Raw genomic sequence first — 18,854 nt, 5'->3', positions numbered from 1 at the left:
TATAATGGTGATTTCACATTTTGTTCAGTAGTGTTCAAGGTGATAAAAAAAGATTTAAAAAAAACAATTTGTCTGCCTTATAAAAAAATTATAATGTTCTAATTATAATATGATAATCATTTTCTAAAAATATTTTTGTCCAGGACTCCATAAATAATCAAATGAAACAAGGATAAGCTGAACAATATTTATTGACATGTGCAACACGTCATAAGGGGTTGCAACTATACAGTGCTTCATTTTAAAGGGTTAAGACAGTTTTTGAAAAGGTTGTAAGATTTACAAGGTACAGTGATTTAGATATTCTCTATTATGTTAAATATTGTGTTATTGCCTTGCAGGCATCGCTGCATTTCTGCCTGTGAAGCTTGCACGTAAGTATACATAGGCTATACATATTTGACTTAATTAATTTCCAGTTAATACTGTGTCACAGACTTAATATTATATGAAAATGCAAGAACAAATAATAATTTTCTCTGATTTTTTTTTTTAAATAAAAGAACTGACTAAAAACAGCAGACATGAGAGTATGAAATGTAAACAGTGAGATGCTGTTCATGTGTCTGACCTTTTAACTGGACCCTTAAATTAACCTTCATTAACAGAGAATACCTGTGTGTGTGTCAGTGTGCTGCATGCGTGCATGCCTGCGTGTGTTTGAGTCTTACATGACCCAGGCTAATTTGTAAAAGTCCAAAGACAACATTGAAGAGAGTAGTGTTCGTTGAACTAGTATTCCTCAGACTGTCTCTGTGTTTGTATTTGCTCATGAGCATGTGTGTGTGTGTGCATATCTATGTAACATAGTGTGTTTGTGTGTGTGTGTGTGTGTTTGGGGTGTGAGTGTGTGTGTGTGTGGTGCACCCGTCTGCTGAAGGAGAGGGAGTGAAGCCTATTGATTATTTTAATCCTCCTATTTGTGAGTCTGTGATCCTCTCGGCTCAACCTTCCACAGGGGGATTGCTAATGGGGCTGAATGCTTCCCTCCTCAGCCGCTCTCTCCCTGTCCAATTAACTTAAGGCTGAAGTCTGTGAGGAGGAAGCGCTGAGAGTTGTGGAAGGGTGTGGGGGTGGGGGGAGGCACTGCTTAGAAAGCACCTCCACCTCATTCCCCCATCCTCCAGGTCCAACTTCTCCCAGACCTCTAGTTTGGTCCACGGGAGCTTCCTCATTCAGTATCATACTACCTCTCACCTTTATTTAAAGATCCATCTTCTTGTTTTATTCTGGAAGTGAGAACTGCCTTCATGCGGAGTGTAGAGGGTGTGGAAGCAGCAGCATGTGCAGAAACACGTTCCTGTGAACGAGGAGCTATACCTTCAAACAGGTCGGCCTAGCTGTGATTCTGCATCATCTCAGACATTGCGATTAGTTTTTTGTCCAATTAATATGTGTGTTCCATCTCTCTCCTGAAACCAAACACAATTCACAGAACCAAACCTTTAATTATGGACTGCATGAATTATTCAGCTCAAAATTATACACGGGCTCTTGCTTCTCTAAAGCTACACCAGATTTATCCAATGTCCTCGCCCAATATGGGAGACGTGCCAAAAGGATGAAGCCACCCTCTTCCATACTGATTAATGTGGTGTCTGACCTTAGTCACGTTAAGAAAAAACATTATTTTTAAGGGAGATTTCATTTCAGGAACTTTACAGACTCTCACTTTTTATCTGTTGACATTGGGAGCAAGTTAAGAAGACCCAGGAGTTGAACACAAAGCTACTATTCTTATCTATGTATGACAAAAACATCTGTATTCTAATTGTTCTTACTAGAAGTTCCATACTACTCAATTGTCTTATATTGTTTGGTTTTCTGTTTTTGACAGTTATATTCCACATACATGTACTGTATGCATTACTCTAGCTGCCCACACAAAGCACAAAATAACAATGATAACCTAATCATTTAACTACTTTTCCAAAGATATGGCAGGTAGGTTATTGTTGGCTCTTTTTTTTAAAGAACTAGAGCATATGTGTTTTGAGTTTTCTGTCATAAAATGTGATCCTCGCTCTATGAGTTTATTAAGCGCTTCTGAAATTCTGGAATCAAAAGACAGAGCAGTGGAAACATATCACAACAGAGGACAACGTCCGCCGAGTGCTCGATTCTCCTACTAATGCACAGTGAAAAAGAACATAAAGGAATACACAATACCAAAATCACTGTTGTTATTTTTTTTTCTCACAGCAAAATAATACAGAATTTTCTTTTTCTTTTATTGTGTTTCTTGGTCTTTCAAGGGCAGAGGAAGAAAAAAATTCTATGCTGATTTCATACATTACAAATACACACACAACACTGCAAAGTACAGTGACAACAATGAACCTAACACTGCTCGTGAACAAAGGTAACAGCGCCAGAAAACACACACAGAAGAATGCAGCGTGGCACAGAGGTTAATGTGAGGTCGCTCGGGAGGAATGTCCGTGTACAATATACAGCGTCAGGGTGGATATTCAGTCACGGCACACAAGAGTTCATATCCCAAAACTCATCAGAGTGCGGTCATGCTGTGACGCGTCTAGGCTGGATCTACATCGACTGCTGGGACACTTAAGCCACGGCTAATTGTATTATCGGACCAATATGAAGCTCTCTTCTTCCATTCATCCACTAAAACTACACTAAATGGGCTCAAATAAGTATTGCACCTATGTCATGAAAAAAATAGAATTATTGAATTTAATAATTTGGCTGAATAAACATTTATTTATTATCATTTTTTATCAGGATGCACATTTTGACTCACACACTGGCATGCTTCTGTAGCTTCGTTCGCACAGATTTTTCCCCAACGTACAGAACAGAACCCCGGGCTCCATTTTTCTTTTTCTGTTTGGGGGTGAGGGGGGGGCTTTTTATTTACAACAATGATTTACATCCATTTCCATACACAGTCAATGTGCTCTGTTGCCATCTGCATTTCATGGAGCGAGTAATAACATTTGCATGGATTACCCCGTGTCGTAGGAGGGGCTTGCCTTATATGTCTCCCACAGATTGGCTTGTTCATAGGATCCTGGACCCGACAAGGCAAACTGTCTCATGCATAAAATAATATAAGTGAAAAAGACAGTGTAAGGCACAGAAAAACCTGTATGGCATATGGCAGTGAAACATCAATAACAGTCAAAAACATCTCCCCATGGGTCACAGTAAAATGAAAGAAACAGTTCTACACTTTTTGAAGTACTCTAACTTGCTTTCATGCAGGGCGTTAGATGAGTAGATTTAATTCAATCTCAAGTCTGTCCATTAGATATGAATTAAGAGCCAGCTAGGTAAGCTTACCATAACGCCTGGAAAAAGGGGGATACAGCATGCCTGGTTCTGTCTGTATAGCCTAACACGCTTACCAGCAAAACTACCGATCTTTGTTTTTACACTTAGGTTTTGATGAAATGAAATGAGGTATAACATGTTATTCAGTGAGCTTCAGAGAGGTCTGGTAGGTGGATTGCATTATATCTGTTGACAGAGACAGGCTAGCTTTTTCCCCACTGTTTTCCAAAGCTGCTTTAGCATTACCCGGCCCCCACACCTTTATGACATTGGGTTAATGAGGGGCTACATCCAATCATTTCTGTATTTTTTCTGACCGACAATCACACCGACTTCACACCGTCACTTTTCTTGTTAACAAAACTGAAACTATGAATGTCTTACAAGTGACACTGTCTGAAAATGTGCGCCGTTAACACTTAATTTAAGCAAACTCTCTTTTCTTGTATAAACTTATGCTACGCCAACCTAACCGGCTACTGTGACTGGTGTCAATCTGTGTCAATCTTTTCATTTAACTTGCTGCAAGAAAGTAAGAAGCGTATTTCCTAAAAATGCCAAGGTCATACAGCAAACTATAGATGTGAGTGTGACTGAACAGGTGAGGCTGTGGAGGAAGCCTCAGCTCATAAGCAGGACATGATGAGGCTCTGTCATAAGCTCATAGCAGGGGAAAAATCTCAAAGCTAAACCTCAGTATCGATATATACTGTGTGTGTCAAGGGACTGTTACCGACACAACTTGCCAACCCCCCTCTCCATCCCTCCCTTAACAGGAGTTAAACTAACAGCAGCAACATGATGCTTTGACGCCTCAACACACACACATACAGTATGCTGGCACACGGGCAGGAACGCAGACAAGCAGCCCACTGGATTATGTCCACCGTGTTGGCTGTATTATCAGCTGCGCTCAATATATTCATGACTTTTCTCATTTAGAAATCCATCTCACAGTTAAGTCGAGAGAGGCTGCAGCCAAGTAAACAGTGCACACTTCGATCTACAGTCTACATTCAGAGATCATCTCACTCGATTTCAAACTGGATAGCTGGAATGGCCATCTAGTATCAGTGTAACAACTGATAGGGGAAGTGTAATTGGTGTGTGCACGCCTGTGTGTGTGTGTGTGTATGTGTGTGTGTGTGTGTGTGTGTGTGTGTGTGTGTGCGTGCGTGCGTGCGTGCATGTGTGTGTGTGTGAAACAGATGTAATCATTTTAGCCATGCTAACATACTGTACATGGCACAGCATAATGATCACACACGTTTGTATATAAGAAATAAATGTTAATCGGTAATATATACAATACTTTATTTTCATTTTTTACACAAGTTGCCTTCAAACTCTATTGTTAACTATGATCCTGTTCTTCATTTTTTTTTGCGGAACGAAAAGCATCGAAATCATTGAAATGAAAAATGACACTATGGTTGTGTTATGCAGAAAAGGAAAGGAAACTTTTTTTTGCTCGATGACATAGCGTAGAGTATATTTAAATGGTGGGGGGGGAGGGGGTACTGTCAGTCAGGGTAAATGAGGAAGCCAGAGAAGGTGCTGTATTTGTTGGTGTTTCCGCCGTGAACCTTGCCCCCGTCCAGCTGCACACACACCTCGTCTCCCACGTCCAGGTGCAGGATGACGCTGTTGGAGGCGTAGTCGTAGTTCTGATCTGCATCTTGAGCGATTGCACTGGCCCTCACCTGAGGTACAGACAACAGAAAAGGTATTTTTTTTATCAGGGTTGTGCAGGGTTATGTGGTTTTGGTTGCTGCGGTACTTTGGAATTTAAGGCTTTATTATAGACATTGAAAGAAAATAAAGTATTATTCATTGCACTGGCCCTCATCTGAGGTACAGACAAAAGAAATATGTTCATAGTCTGCAAAGATAGCGAGGAGCAAAGAAATACCATAGAGAAAGTAGAAAAGGATTTTTTTTTTATCAGGGTTGTGCAGGGTTTTGTGGTTTTGGTAATTTGGAATTTAAGGCTTTATTATAGACATTGAAAGAAAATAAAGTATTATTCATCTAGTAAGATGGTCTGCACTACAGAGAGACAGAGAAGGAGGTTGATGGTGGATGAGGTTAGACAGAGGACGACCCTGAAGCATTGTTTATTTTTATTTTTTTGAGGGGTTGTGACATGGTTTGAATAAACAGGGTACTTTAAAGGATGTCCACAAACATGGCTGCAACTCCAACTGAACTCTCTTTTGCAGATCACAGGTGTGAATGTGGAAAATGATTGCTCAGATGCTGAAAGTAAGACCATTTCACTGAACTGAACTTTTTCTTAAAAGGTGTTTTTGCCTGTAATGACTATTTAGGCACAATAACACAATTTACCCATTTAAATACCCATTAAGCCATATATCCTGTCAATATCTACCTTAATATATATATATATATATATATATATATATATATATATATATATATATATATATATATATATATATATATATATATATATATATATATATATATATATATATATATTCATGGATGTACAGTATATACAACCCAGTGACCAGAGAACATTTTTGTCACATAACATTTCTGCAAATGGTTGACACTCAGTTCACTACACCACGAGCGCCCCCAAATGCGACACACATGATGGAACAATTGTATCTATTACTGACAGCTGGATAGCTCAGTAAGTTACACAACTGACTTCGGTACCATGTAACCAGGGTTTGATTCCTGTTCATTGAGGGTCCTTAGACAAGACCTCCAATGTTAACTGCCCACCTCCAGTTGTACATCACTGTAGATAACATCATCTGCTACTATGACATGTAATTCAATTACTGGATTGATTCATGCTAATAATCTGAGTGCAGAACTGGCAATTCCTTTCAATTCCATATTATAGGATGAGGATTGTAATGTGTCTCTTTTTCATTTGATAGCAGCATCCCACCAGAATCAATCTTTACCCTTTTCCTGGTTGAATCCAGTGCCATTTTATCTCACGTTTCAGTCTGTGATCTTGGAGTAATGTCATTGCCACAGATGCCTTCCCGTCCACTGGGTAGAGAGATGAGATGTGCAGTGATCTTTGGCCTCAAACCTCCATATAAGAGAAAACCTTTTCTTAGTTGCTATACATTGTTCTAAAAACCTGATCCACCTGTTGCAGAGAAGAGTCTGGGGGACTACAAGGATGGTATCAGGAAGAACATCCGTTTGTTTCTCTAGCATTTCCAGCAAACAGAATGAACACTGCTGATATATGAACATGTGTTTGTTGCAGCTGAACCACAAATTGTTCATCATTACCATGACATGGTAACAGTGTCTTCTGTTAAGGTGTGGCAGTGGTCCATGTTACTGTAATGTAAACTGTATGCATGTAAAGGTATAAAGACAGTTGCCTACACATCCAGCAGATAGGGAGCATCAGCATTCATTCGTGTCTATGCACTTGGCGAATGTATGTCCAATATTCCCTCTTCTCCCCACCAAATCCGAAGCTAAATAGCTGCATAATGCTTTGCCCGCCAAGCTAGATGCTTAAAAAAAGTTCAAGCTGAAACAATGAGCTGATAGACAACAAAATGCTTACCGAAATGAGGGAGAACTCCAGTCAAGCGATAATTCACTGTGGTTTCATCACAACTAGCAACACTGTAATTTGATCAAATATTTAAATAAAAAAATTGATTACGAAAGCTTTACATTTTGAAGAAACTAAATTACATTTACAGCGATGGAGTCAGCTGCCTAACTCATCATCTAAATTCAACTGAGCACATTCAAATTGGTTTGGCAATTATCACCTTGATATTGGGTATTTCAAAGAAACATGAAGAAATTAAAGAGTTCCAAAGAAATGGAAAATGTAGGAATATCATTTTTTTTTAAATAAAATAAAAATCCTAATATATTAAAGGTAACCATGCATTGGCAAGGACATAGACAGTTGAATGACACCAAAGCCTCAATATGACCAACAATGCAATCACCACCCCTATGACAGAGTTACAACCAGAGCTAGCCATTATGGCCTTCATAAAACGAGCATTAACGTGTGCCATATTCAAAACCAACATCCCAGAGATGCATAATCTGCTGTGAAGATGGCGTAACATGGAGCCTGACACAATTTAAAAGATAAATATGGTCCGATAAGTCATTTGTCACTCTTTAATCTACATCTGGACGGGTTTATGTGAGGACAATCTTCCTCTCACACTAAACATGATGCTGGGCCTGTAATGGTATGAGCAGCCATTTAGGAGGAGGCCGTTACATTTGACGCGTACTGCACATGTTTACATAATGTAACACAAATCTAATGATGCCTCCATATTATATGTATGTACTGTATATGTGCAGTATGTACTGTATGTTGCAAGATTGTAATGCTCCCATACCCGGCCATACAGAGGTTTCATTATGACATGGAGGAAGTTAAATCACTGCCATAGCCTACGCAGGGGCTACATATAATGTCATGTTTCTTCCTTCTTCAAAGGATGTTCTTTTCTTGTGAGGAGCAATCCAGGCATCCCACATGTCAGGACTAAGCCGACAACATCTCAACATGGGGAAACAGCTGTTTTTATCGCAAATAACGTAGCCTAGTTCATTACGAAGATGTTTCTTTTATTTTGTCGCCTCCCTGAGTTTCCAAAATCCAAAGTTGTTTATTAGCACCCAGTCAGCAAATCTGCTTATAATAAATGGCGCCATCATTTGGTAAGTAACCAAACTATTCAAGCAGACGATCCATTTAATAGTGGGAAATAAAGTACACAAGCTCATAAATATTAATGAATGCAAATATGATACCCTCACTCCATCCTTGTATGTGGCTCAGGGTCTGGGTCTGACTACGGATATGGTCCATCATTTTCACCAGTCATCATGTTTCCCTGACTCTCTTGTGATCACCGAGAACAAATCAAGTCAGACTAAACTATCCATTTTTCCTCCGTCCTCCATCCAATAATGTCGTTATTTTTTTTGCGCCCATATTATCGATTTAACTCAATATATTCCTCAATACAGCTGGCATTTCTTTTGTGCAGAGAAGGTGAACATTTTTATCCTCCTCCCTTCAGACGGAAATGAATCGATACATTTCCTTTGTTTTAATTCAACTCACATCACTCCATTAATTGTTGTCTCACCCTCACACCTCATGCCCCTTCCATCATCCCCTCTCCCATTTGCGACCACAACGCTATCTCTTCATTCTGGACCCATCTATCCATCTTTTTGTGTCCTTACACTCCAATGAGATGCAGGTCACGCACGCATTTCTCCTCCCCCGCCGTGGTGGGAGAAGCGACTAAGTGTGTCCCTGTCCGGTCTAAATCGAATTGATTAACGGCATGCTGCTGTGGCAAGTCTCCTGAGGACCCCCAACCCCCAGACACCACTAACCCCGCCCCCCCCCCCCCCCCCCCCGAGCATCCCTCACCCCACCCTCCCTACACATGCTAGGCTGTACACGGCTACGCGGGCTACGGTAATTGGTAGCTGGACAGCCATGGCAGCTCCTCGCCTAATAGGTCCAACTCCTAAGAAACTCCATACAATCACAATAAATGGGGGCACAGGATAGGCTACAGTGGTCAAATGGGCCCATGAAATACCAGTAGGAGGTCACACACACACACACACACACACACACACACAAACACACACACACACACACACACACACACACTCCATCAAGCTCTCTCTCTCACTGTACATTCCGTTAAGAGCAGCTCTCATTCTTTTATTTTATTTTATGAATCTCAAGTGAACAACTGAAAAATAAAAACCCACGTGAGACATTGTGTTATATTACACTGTTGGGCTGCTTTACTCTAAAGGGATTTTAACAGCTCCCCTGAGGAGAAACTAATAGCTTTTATAGGAAAAATATAACAGCAAAAGAGATTCTGACATCTTGTACATCCAACATCTGTCTACACACGGTTGAACGGCAGGATTCCCCTGATAGTGTTTTCAGCTGAGTTGGAGGCTGACAGGCTGCTGTGACTTCCTAAGAATAAAGTGGGTATGATAACAATTACAACTGGTTCACTTGTCCACATGTGCAATGACAATCCCGCCTATTAATGATGTAATTATACAGCATGCAGCGTGTTAAAAAAAACTGCTGGGTTCTGCCTTTTTTCTCCCAAGTTTAAGGGTCACAAGAGGGGTTGCAGCAGTGATATTCACACCACCTCATTGAAATGGCCTTTTAAACATGAACATCAGCTAATTATATTTGCCAGCCAAAAGGACACAATATTATTTATAGCTTTTTTTTTACGACTGACTTCCCTATGAGACACGTGGCTTTACTTAGCCTTTACTCAGACAGTGGCGATGCTGACATTTAATGTGTTATGTTTATGATTAATTCATGGTTGCATTTTCCCTCCTGTATATACAGTAACCCAGCCGATAAGTTAGCTGTTTAATACATTTTATGCACATATTTTTAAGGGTGTGACATTTAAAGTATTAGCGCGGTCAAGGTAAATATAATCACCACTAGTGAATATGAGTTTATCATAAATCCCTCAGTTACACTCAGCAAAACAATAAGTAAGGGAGAAAGTTCCCCAGGTTGAACTACTTGTTTTTATTAAATATTGTATGTTCAATATTTTTCTAAGTGTAGAGGATCATACGGATCATCAGGAAATCACATTTACTGAAGTACTGTGCTTAAGTCCAAATTTGGGCTAGGCTACACATTGTACTTGAGTGCTTTGATCTTGCGCTATACTTCATACGTCTCCACTACATTTCAAGGGGAAACATTGACATCGGTCAGCTGTAGGTACAAGGTACACAGTCCAATCTAATAATTAATAATATTCAAGCAGGCCATTTTGCTGTTGAGCACATACTTTTAACTGTAATTCTTTCCAAGTTAATGTTCACAAGAAATTGATTTGTTTTTTTAAATTGTAACTGATTGTCTATAATCAAAGAAACTAAATGTAATTTTATATTTTGATTAAAATACAAGTGTATTTACTTAACCTTCACTTTTGTTCTTTCCAATGTTGCTGATAACACAGCTGCTATAAGGATGACAGTGAATTACTTTTAAACTTTTAGCTAATGACTTAGATTTTCGAATCGATATTTTTCCTTATTTCACCATTGTAGAATGTATTTCAATTTCTGTACAGGGGCCTAGCCGTTGACATTGCAGAGCTTTGTGAAACTGAAACCAGCAGCGATGAATCTGTAGGTTTTGGCTGTCAGCAACAATCTCGGTGAAACCTTGTTTTCTTAAAGTGGGCAGGCTGGCGCTGGGGCTTTGGGAGTGAAAAGAAAAAAGGGGGAAGGCAAATCAGGATTATTGTCAACAGCAGCGGAGATTGATAGCGACAAGGGAGTGAATTTCTGTCTGTTGGCCCAACGCTGTTCTGACTTGATCTGCTGCTGTTGGGGAGAGGGGGAGACCCGCGGGAGAATAGAGAAGATTACACTGCCTCCACTTTTCATTAGGGGTGTAACAATAAATGGGGAGTGAGAGACAGTGAAAGGTAGTACAGAAAGAAAGAGAGGGAGGACATTTACCACCACAAATGAATTCACTGACAGTGCTGAATGCTCAATACAATCTACATCTCAGCTGCGTGCCACTGATTTGCGTGACACATTTAAGGGACAAATACATAATGTTTTTCAAAATGATTTTGCCAATCACACTTTTTTTTGTATATGAACCTAATATCATTGATCGTCAAACTTTTTGTTATGTCTGAGCTTTGTATAGGAAAATGATGGAAGGAAAGCATGAAGTAAGACGAAAAGGAGGATAAGTAGTGAAAGGGAGGGCGTGAAAGCAGAAATTTTCGATCAGGGCTTGCAGATGGGTGAGCAGCTGCATGCACTTTTAACAGTCCAAGCACAGGATTCGGGGCGAAGGAAGCCAAAGTTGAGAAGGGGCTTTGAGTGATGGGGAGGGAGCTTGTTGGATAACAAACTGATCAAGCATGCCTGCTTCAGAGGAGGGGGGGGGTGGCTATAAATGAGGTTTGGGGGAGTGGTGGTGGTGGTGGGCAGTGTTTTCTTCCCCTTCTGTTTTGCTTTGTTTGGCAGTGGTGCCTTGATCCTCTGGTAATAAAACTGACAGGATTCATTCACTGTGATGTACAGACCTCTCAGTGCGGAGCGAGGCGATGGAGACGGGCTCTCTTTAAGTTACCTGAGGGAACTCTGTGGGTAAACTGGGAGGGGAGGGGAAGGGTAATTGAAATGGCCCTTTTTGTGAAAGCCGCTGCATACTCCCTTGCTTGAATCCACATGTACCGACCTGGGGTACCCTCTTTCTGTTATTCAGGTCCACATGTAACCCTTCTCCTGCACTGCACACTCAAACACTAATTGGCATACTAAATGTTAATATTTTTCCATAACACTCAAGACCCACGGTGTCAAGAAGTTGATTAGAAGGGCTTTAATTGGCTCTGGACTCAAACCTTTGAGGGTATGGGAGATGCTCTAATTGGATATAAATGGGTTACGTCAGTCAGTCTAACGGCAGAGCTAGAGTAAAGCCTCAGGTCTGAAGTAAAATGATGGTATTCTTTTCGTGACATTTTGTTTGCTGTCTTGTTTAACTGTGTGTATTACAAAAGGATGTGCACATACACCTGTGCACACATAGAAATTGATGACACACAGCATGCAGGGATACAAACAACAATAAGTATTAATTATATTGCTGTCCACAGGTCAGAAGTGAATATCCCTCTATTCATTGAATACTTATATATTTAAAAAAGAAATCCAATGTACATATTACCATTGTTCGTGTTGGCATTGCCACTGACAAACACTGTGATACACTGCTGTTTATGAAAGGGACCAACTCCTGCTTCCTTGATGAGGAGAAATAATGATATAATGGGAAAGGCAGAAGGAAAGCACAACAAAGGCTCGGGCAAAACACAATAACAACCTGCCGCGCTGTTTTCTGCCGACAGAATATAATGGCCTTGGCAATTGGCCGTGTGCATGAACATGCGCATAATGTGTGCGTTGTCGGGGGGAAAGGTTTGAAGAGAAAAACAAGGGCAAGCTGCAGGATATACGAGAGGATTCTTTCTGTTTGCGCTATAAGATATTTTCGTCTGAAAGGGTGGACTTTTATCCTTTTTCACACAAAAAAATCCACATTTTAATGTCAGGCCATTGTGTATCTGCCACCAAGCCAATGCACCATGCAGAAAATTGCTCTCGATTATAAATTATCCCACCAACGCACAACTGTTGGGGGGGAAAAGAGAGCTTTTCAGAAGGCATAAAAATGACATGCATTTGCAGTTGTCTTGAAGCGCAACATGAGGCTCATATTGACACCTTGTCTGACATACTGTAATTAGCCACTTCCACCTCTCACAGTATCACACCTACCTAGTAGACACAAGATGTTTCTTTCATCTAATTGAGTCCCAGCCTGTCATCACCAAGACTTTTCACTGGTATATTTAATGATCTAATTAGCTAATAATTTCTAATTTGTTATTTTTCATGTACACGCATAAACCACAAGGCCTTATTCATTAATTCTCCTTTAATAAGACATTAACCTGTATCCACTATGGTAAAAAAAAAAATCACCTTTAGCTCAACCTACACATAATTTATTGTAACCGGTATACCACCTTTGACGCACCTTAAATCTAGAGCTAAATCTTCCACTTTTTAATTAATTCATCCATGTATATCTCCTTCCAACCTTTACACCTCACATTGTTAAGGCTGGGCCCCATGTCAGAGTCATTTTGTTGGACTTTAATAAGGCACAGGTTTGTCCAGTCGCTCCCATCCTCCAGCAGGTCAGAGCCAGCTTAATGCCACCGCCACATAATGAGGTTACCTTGTGGCAATAGCAGATGAGATGATATTAAAATGCTGCTACTACCACACCATTTTTTATCAAAACTTTAGTGTGTGTGTGTGTGTGTGTGTGTGTGTGTGTGTGTGTGTGTGTGTGTGTGTGTGTGTGTGTGTGTGTGTGTGTGTGTGTGTTAAGGGGTTCCTATAGAGCGGCCAACTGACCAACCCAGCTCTCTCCAGAAATTGGACCAGCCATAAATATTCACACTCCCACTTCATGCTCATCACTGTAAAGGGCAAAGTACATATTGGTGGTGAATTATATATCCATTGAAAAGGTCATCTACCGCAACACCAATCTTTTGATGAGTTATGAGACACGAGGATCTCTCGCTTTGACTGATTCAGCTCTTCAAACTTGGTGGAAACTTGCACATCAGCTACACATGTCATTAGCCAACGGTCAAGGCAATCAGCCAGCGACACGAGTCTGCTTGGTTTCATGTATGTCAGTCACATGTCTTGTTACATGGCTTCATCTCTCCTCCCCAAGCCCTTAACGGAGGACAGAGGACGCTTTTTCATTTTTCCTTTTCTCTCATTCCTCCCTGTCCATTCTCCTGTGAATATCCATCCATCCATCCATCCATCCATCCATCCATCCATCCATCCATCCATCCATCCATCCATCCATCCATCCATCCATCCATCCATCCATCCATCCATCCATCCATCCATCCATCCATCCATCCACCCCCCTCTCTCTCTCTTACTTTCTCTGTCAGCCCACTTGTCTGTGTCCTGCCTGTATCTGCAGTGATCCCTCCCCGGGACATCTTATTCTCAGCTCCCTTTGACAAGACATTGATCAACACCATGCATATCAGTCTGACAATTGTTGTGTATGTGCACACACACACACACACACACACACACACACACGCACACACACGCACACACACACACACACGCACACACACACATACACACATACACATGCTGCGAAACACACTAGTTTGTTTTCAAAGCTGCTCTCAAGTGTAAAGCAAATATGGTAACACTTTACAATAAGGGTACATTAATTAACTATTAGGTTAATGCTTATGTAATGCTCGATAAACATGAACTAAGCATGAACTACCCAGGAACAACAGCTTAGTTAAAGCTTAATAAGCATTAACTACATGAGTTAAATATGTGATGTGTGGGTGTGAAGGATTTTTAGATGCCAGCTGTTTCACTCTGTTTCCAGTCTTTATCCTAAGCTAATCGACTGCTATTCACCATACAGTGGTATCAATCATCTCACCCGACAGTGGGCAAGAAAGTGAATAAGTGTAACTATTACTTTCAATTCTCAGTCATTGTTGGCAAAATACGTTCTGAATTAAGTCATGAGCAATCAAATGTCTGCAAATTGACGAACCTTTTAATTGTTATCTTCAGGGTTCATTGACCTAGCTGGTTCGCTCTGCTACAAGTGCACTTGTCTTTTAGCGGGAAAAACCTGCAGGTGCAATGAAACTGAGAGCAAGATCAACACTGAAGTGGGTTAAATAATTTAGTTGATGGAAAAGATAATTAATGGGGAAGGAGTCAATAGCCAGGTTGGATGATAGAAGTGTGTGTGTGTGTGTGTGTGTGTGTGTGTGTGTGTGTGTGTGTGTGTGTGTGTGTGTGTGTGTGTTTGCGCGCACACAAAGGAGGGGCACAGGTGGAGGGGAAGAGGATCTCATCTAAAGGCTATGAAAGATTTAACAGCAGGAGACGACAGGAATGACAATGTCTGTGAAGGCACGCAACAAACCAAGTCCCCCAATTATATCTGGCATTTAACTGTCTGTCCTCTCTACTCTGCACTTTATGCATCCTGTCAATCCATTACATCGGGAAATAACTATCTTTATGGACTTGTTCAGTCACGAAAGAAGGTCGCCAGAATCATAATGTCTGTATTTTTGTAGGGAACGTGATGTACAGTACATTGATAGGTGCTAGCTCACATGTTTATGTTTAAGTATTATAAATTATAAGTACATTTAAGTGAGTCCACGGGTCAAGGAACAAATCAATTTAGTTGGAATTGAAAAAAGAAATGGTCGATTTTCCAAGTACGGCAGTTTGAACATTTCCCCAGTTTTCTCATGAACCCTTGCACTAATGAATCAGATGCAGCTCTAGATGCAGATTATGAGGAACATCATTTTTAACAGCCATAATTTCAAAATCACCAACTGGATCAAGATCTGCACCATTGTGTGATACAATCATGGGATACATGTGTCAGTTATGTTTCATACAAGTGGGTAAAATATATTTAAAAAGAAAAATCCTTCCAACCTTAAAATGTTAAAATATGTTCTAAAAAATGCTTTTGTCACTAAATCTATTTCTTTGATACATATAACTTGCCAACTGATGGAACCAGGACAAATGCAACTATCTACAGTAAAGACGTCATGATGTTGTCAGTGACGTCATGAATTGAATTGGGATGAATTTTGGTAAAGCTGACGGGGCCGGCTGTATGTCGTTATTGCTGAGCTGGCGATTCCTATTAACTTGCCGAGGCGTGACGTGAACTTCCCTGTGAAGTTCATCAGTGGCAGCGGATCAGAACTGGCAGGTGACGCCATTTGTAAGGCTGCAGCTTTGGATATGCTAAGAGTAGGGTAAGCAAGAAGCAATTTCCGGGCGGTTTGGGGACCTATGGCTTAAGAATGAACTGCAATGTCCAGGGTACAATTAGATCTGGGGACTTTTGTTACATGTCATACATTTCCAAAAATGAGATACAACTCGAAACTGGACATTTATTTCTCATAGGATCAGTTTCAAAGATTTCTGTGGAAACTAGCTGCCCCCTATTGAATTCGTATCACTTAATGTATTGTAAGCCTTTTTCAGATGAACCGTAGCACCAGCAGGGTGACTGGTCTGCACAGTGGCATTCTGCTACCTGTTAATGCACCGTGTAAATTATGCGTAGAGAAATTGATGTTGTACAATCGAAAAATCAACCCTAGTTTGTCTCGGCTTGTCACAATGCAAAGTATGTTTTTTCTTTGTCTTCCTCTCTTGTAATCCCCAGGACGTCACGTGTCAGAATCAGGGGCTCCTAACAAGAGAGAGCTAGGGCTCAGTACCTCAAGCTTGTCACGGAGTTCCAGATGGAAGCATCCAATGCTTTTTTACAGGCATTTGTACTTGTTCATTTATTAGAGTTACAGTCGGAGTCCCGCAGAGGACAGTAGCCAGCTGTTGCATTCTTGCTATGTTCCACCAAGAAGAAAGAGGGTTGTTTCCTCTTGATCACTTGGCTGTCTCTCTCTGTCTCTCTGTCTCTGTGTCTCTCTCTCTCTCTCCCTCTCTCTCTCTCTCTCTCTGTCTCTGTCTCTCTCTCTCTCTCCCTCTCTCTCTCTCTCTCTCGCTCTCTCTTCCTTTGTTTGCAAGTTGTACAATCTATTACAGTTTGTTCTTTCCATGTTTTGCAGGTCTTAGTCCCACCTCTGTTTGTACATTCATCCACCCTTGTTTTCTTCCAACTGCGTCCTCCAAAGTAAATCAACCATTTATAGTTTTTTTGATTAAAATGCATTATTTAACAGAGGTTTGATTTGAGGGATGAGTTTTTATCCATTAAAAATTAAGATACCACATGAGTAATTTAACTTACATTCTGCTCTAAGTAAACAGCATTTTCATTTTCTCTGTACATTTTGTGGATCTTTTGCATTAGATTTTTGATGGTGATGCTCTTATGCGGTTATGTGAGACATCTGGTAATGTGAGACACCCCCTGTATGTAGGTAACGGAACACATTTTTGATCATGTGAGCATTATGTTTTCAAGCCCCTCCCATTTCCCCTTGGCCATGAATGAGAGGACCTCATGGTGCTGTTGTAAGCATGTTTGTTTCACAAAAATATTTTCTTTGCATGTAAAAGTAAGTTTTCTTGCTAGAAAACATCCTGAATTAATGGGAAATGTGTACATTTCACTGATAAAACATTTTAGCTTGGTTAGAGGGGAGCAAATGTAAAAAGTGTCTCACTTTACCCCACTCTCCCCTATTGTAAGGAAACAGTTCTCTTTTCAATTTCAATTTAAATAAGTGATACAATTTTTATTTTTGCCATACTGGGCAGCAAGACTTGCGCAATACAATGCGGTCCATTTGAATGGCCATGCAAAAAATACTATAATGGTCCTGTGTCGGAGAGGTGTCGTTTATGACAGTATTTGAGAGGCAACCTACCAAGAAAAATGACAGCATTGATTGTTTCAGCTACTACCCAAATACGACATATTTACTGTCAAATGACAAAGCCCTCTGGCATCTAGGACTTCTCTTGCCTGTCAGGAGAAAAGGCAGAAGAAGTGCAATGTAATGTTTTAGAACCACAATGAATGCAGAGGGAGGTGGTTGAGATAGACTTTGACATGGGAGAAAGCTGTTTGCTTCCTTTTGCCTACAGTAAACATGGGTTTCTTGTAACCCTGACCACAATCCTTTTTTAATATTAACAAAGCGGTAAGATTGTAACCATGGGGGTCCATTGATCTTTACAAATAGTAATGTTAAGCCTATTTCTAACCTTAATTAAGTAGTTGTTGTTCTCAAACCTGACCAAACTGGTTGGTTGATGTCTGCAGACCCAAGGCTTCTTTCAAAAAGGTGGAACTTTATCACTAAATGCATTTTGAACTTACCCACCTAACACCCCCAAAGACACACTCACCTGTCCGTTCTTCTTCAGGTCAGCCCACATGCTGGTGCCATCTCCTCCTCTCATCAGAACATGGTAGGTGAAGTAGTAGATGCCGGGCAGCGGGCAGGTGAACTTGCCAGTGCTCGGCTCATAGTAGTTCCCCACGTTGGTCACCACGTCATCAAACTTGAGTATTTCACTCCCTTCGTGTTGTTTCCTCAGGCCTGCGTAGAAGGCGATCTTAGGACTGTAGAGGGACTGGCCGTAGCCCCCAGGTCCAGGCCCTGGTGGACCGGGTGGTCCGGGTTTACCAGGCTCCCCGGGGAGCCCTTTAGGACCCGGAGGACCAGGAAGTCCAGGGCTTCCTCTGAAGCCCTGTTTGCCCCTACGGTTTGCGTAGTCTGGGGGCTGCGGGGAGACGGCTGTCAGTTCTCCCTGTGGGGGGGTTAGAGTGTCACACACCATCTTGCAGCTCCCGAGCATCTCGTAATGCGTGCCCCCTCCCCCCGACCCTCCCCCCTTGGTGGTGTGGACCAATAGGGGAATGGCCACCAGTAGGACCAGGACCATCGCCACGCCGACTCCAGCCCCGATGACACGTTTCTTGCGGCTGAGCCGGGAGGCGGCCAGCGTGAGGAAGTCCTCCTCCCCCTTGGCTGGAATGGTTGTGCCGGCCAGGCTGACCTCGGGGTAGAAGAGTAACTACTGGAACAAGGGGGTGGAGGAAGAAAATATGGGATTGTGTGGGGCAGAGAAAATAATTCGAGGGCTAGTTCAGGAGCAGGACAGGCAATTCTTAGACAGGACACTATCAGAAGTCGAGGGGAGAACGACAAATAGTCTTTTCAATGATTTGATGTTCTGTAAATTTGTTTAGTATCATTTTATTTCAGTGTTTTACCTGGTTAAGTTTAAACCTTTCTAAACATAATGCATCATTTTGCAACGTTAATATTTGAAAGGTCTTTATCAGAAATGAGCGTCACCGTTGAGATGTTGGATTTTATCTTTTGTTTTTGTTT

At 41.1% G+C, this 18,854-nt stretch overlaps 1 protein-coding gene across 1 annotated transcript; it reads right to left on the bottom strand.

Moving 5' to 3' along the window:
- Positions 1-4,820: 4,820 nt before the first annotated feature.
- On the bottom strand, positions 4,821-18,405 carry c1ql4b (complement component 1, q subcomponent-like 4b; the record flags this gene model as incomplete). The annotated part of the gene is made up of 2 exons (XM_080026408.1): positions 17,863-18,405; positions 4,821-5,000 (listed from the first exon to the last, which is right to left on the bottom strand). The coding sequence occupies exons 1-2, from the start codon at positions 18,400-18,402 to the stop codon at positions 4,821-4,823; spliced, it is 720 nt and encodes a 239-aa protein (XP_079882534.1). The 5' UTR covers positions 18,403-18,405.
- Between the last annotated feature and the right edge of the window lie 449 nt (positions 18,406-18,854).

The sequence above is a fragment of the Ammodytes marinus genome (assembly GCF_949987685.1).
Source record: "Ammodytes marinus genome assembly, chromosome: 4".
NCBI lineage: Eukaryota > Metazoa > Chordata > Actinopteri > Uranoscopiformes > Ammodytidae > Ammodytes > Ammodytes marinus.
The sequence above is the reverse complement of the archived record's forward strand: the minus strand, read 5'-3'. Positions and strand labels throughout refer to the sequence as shown.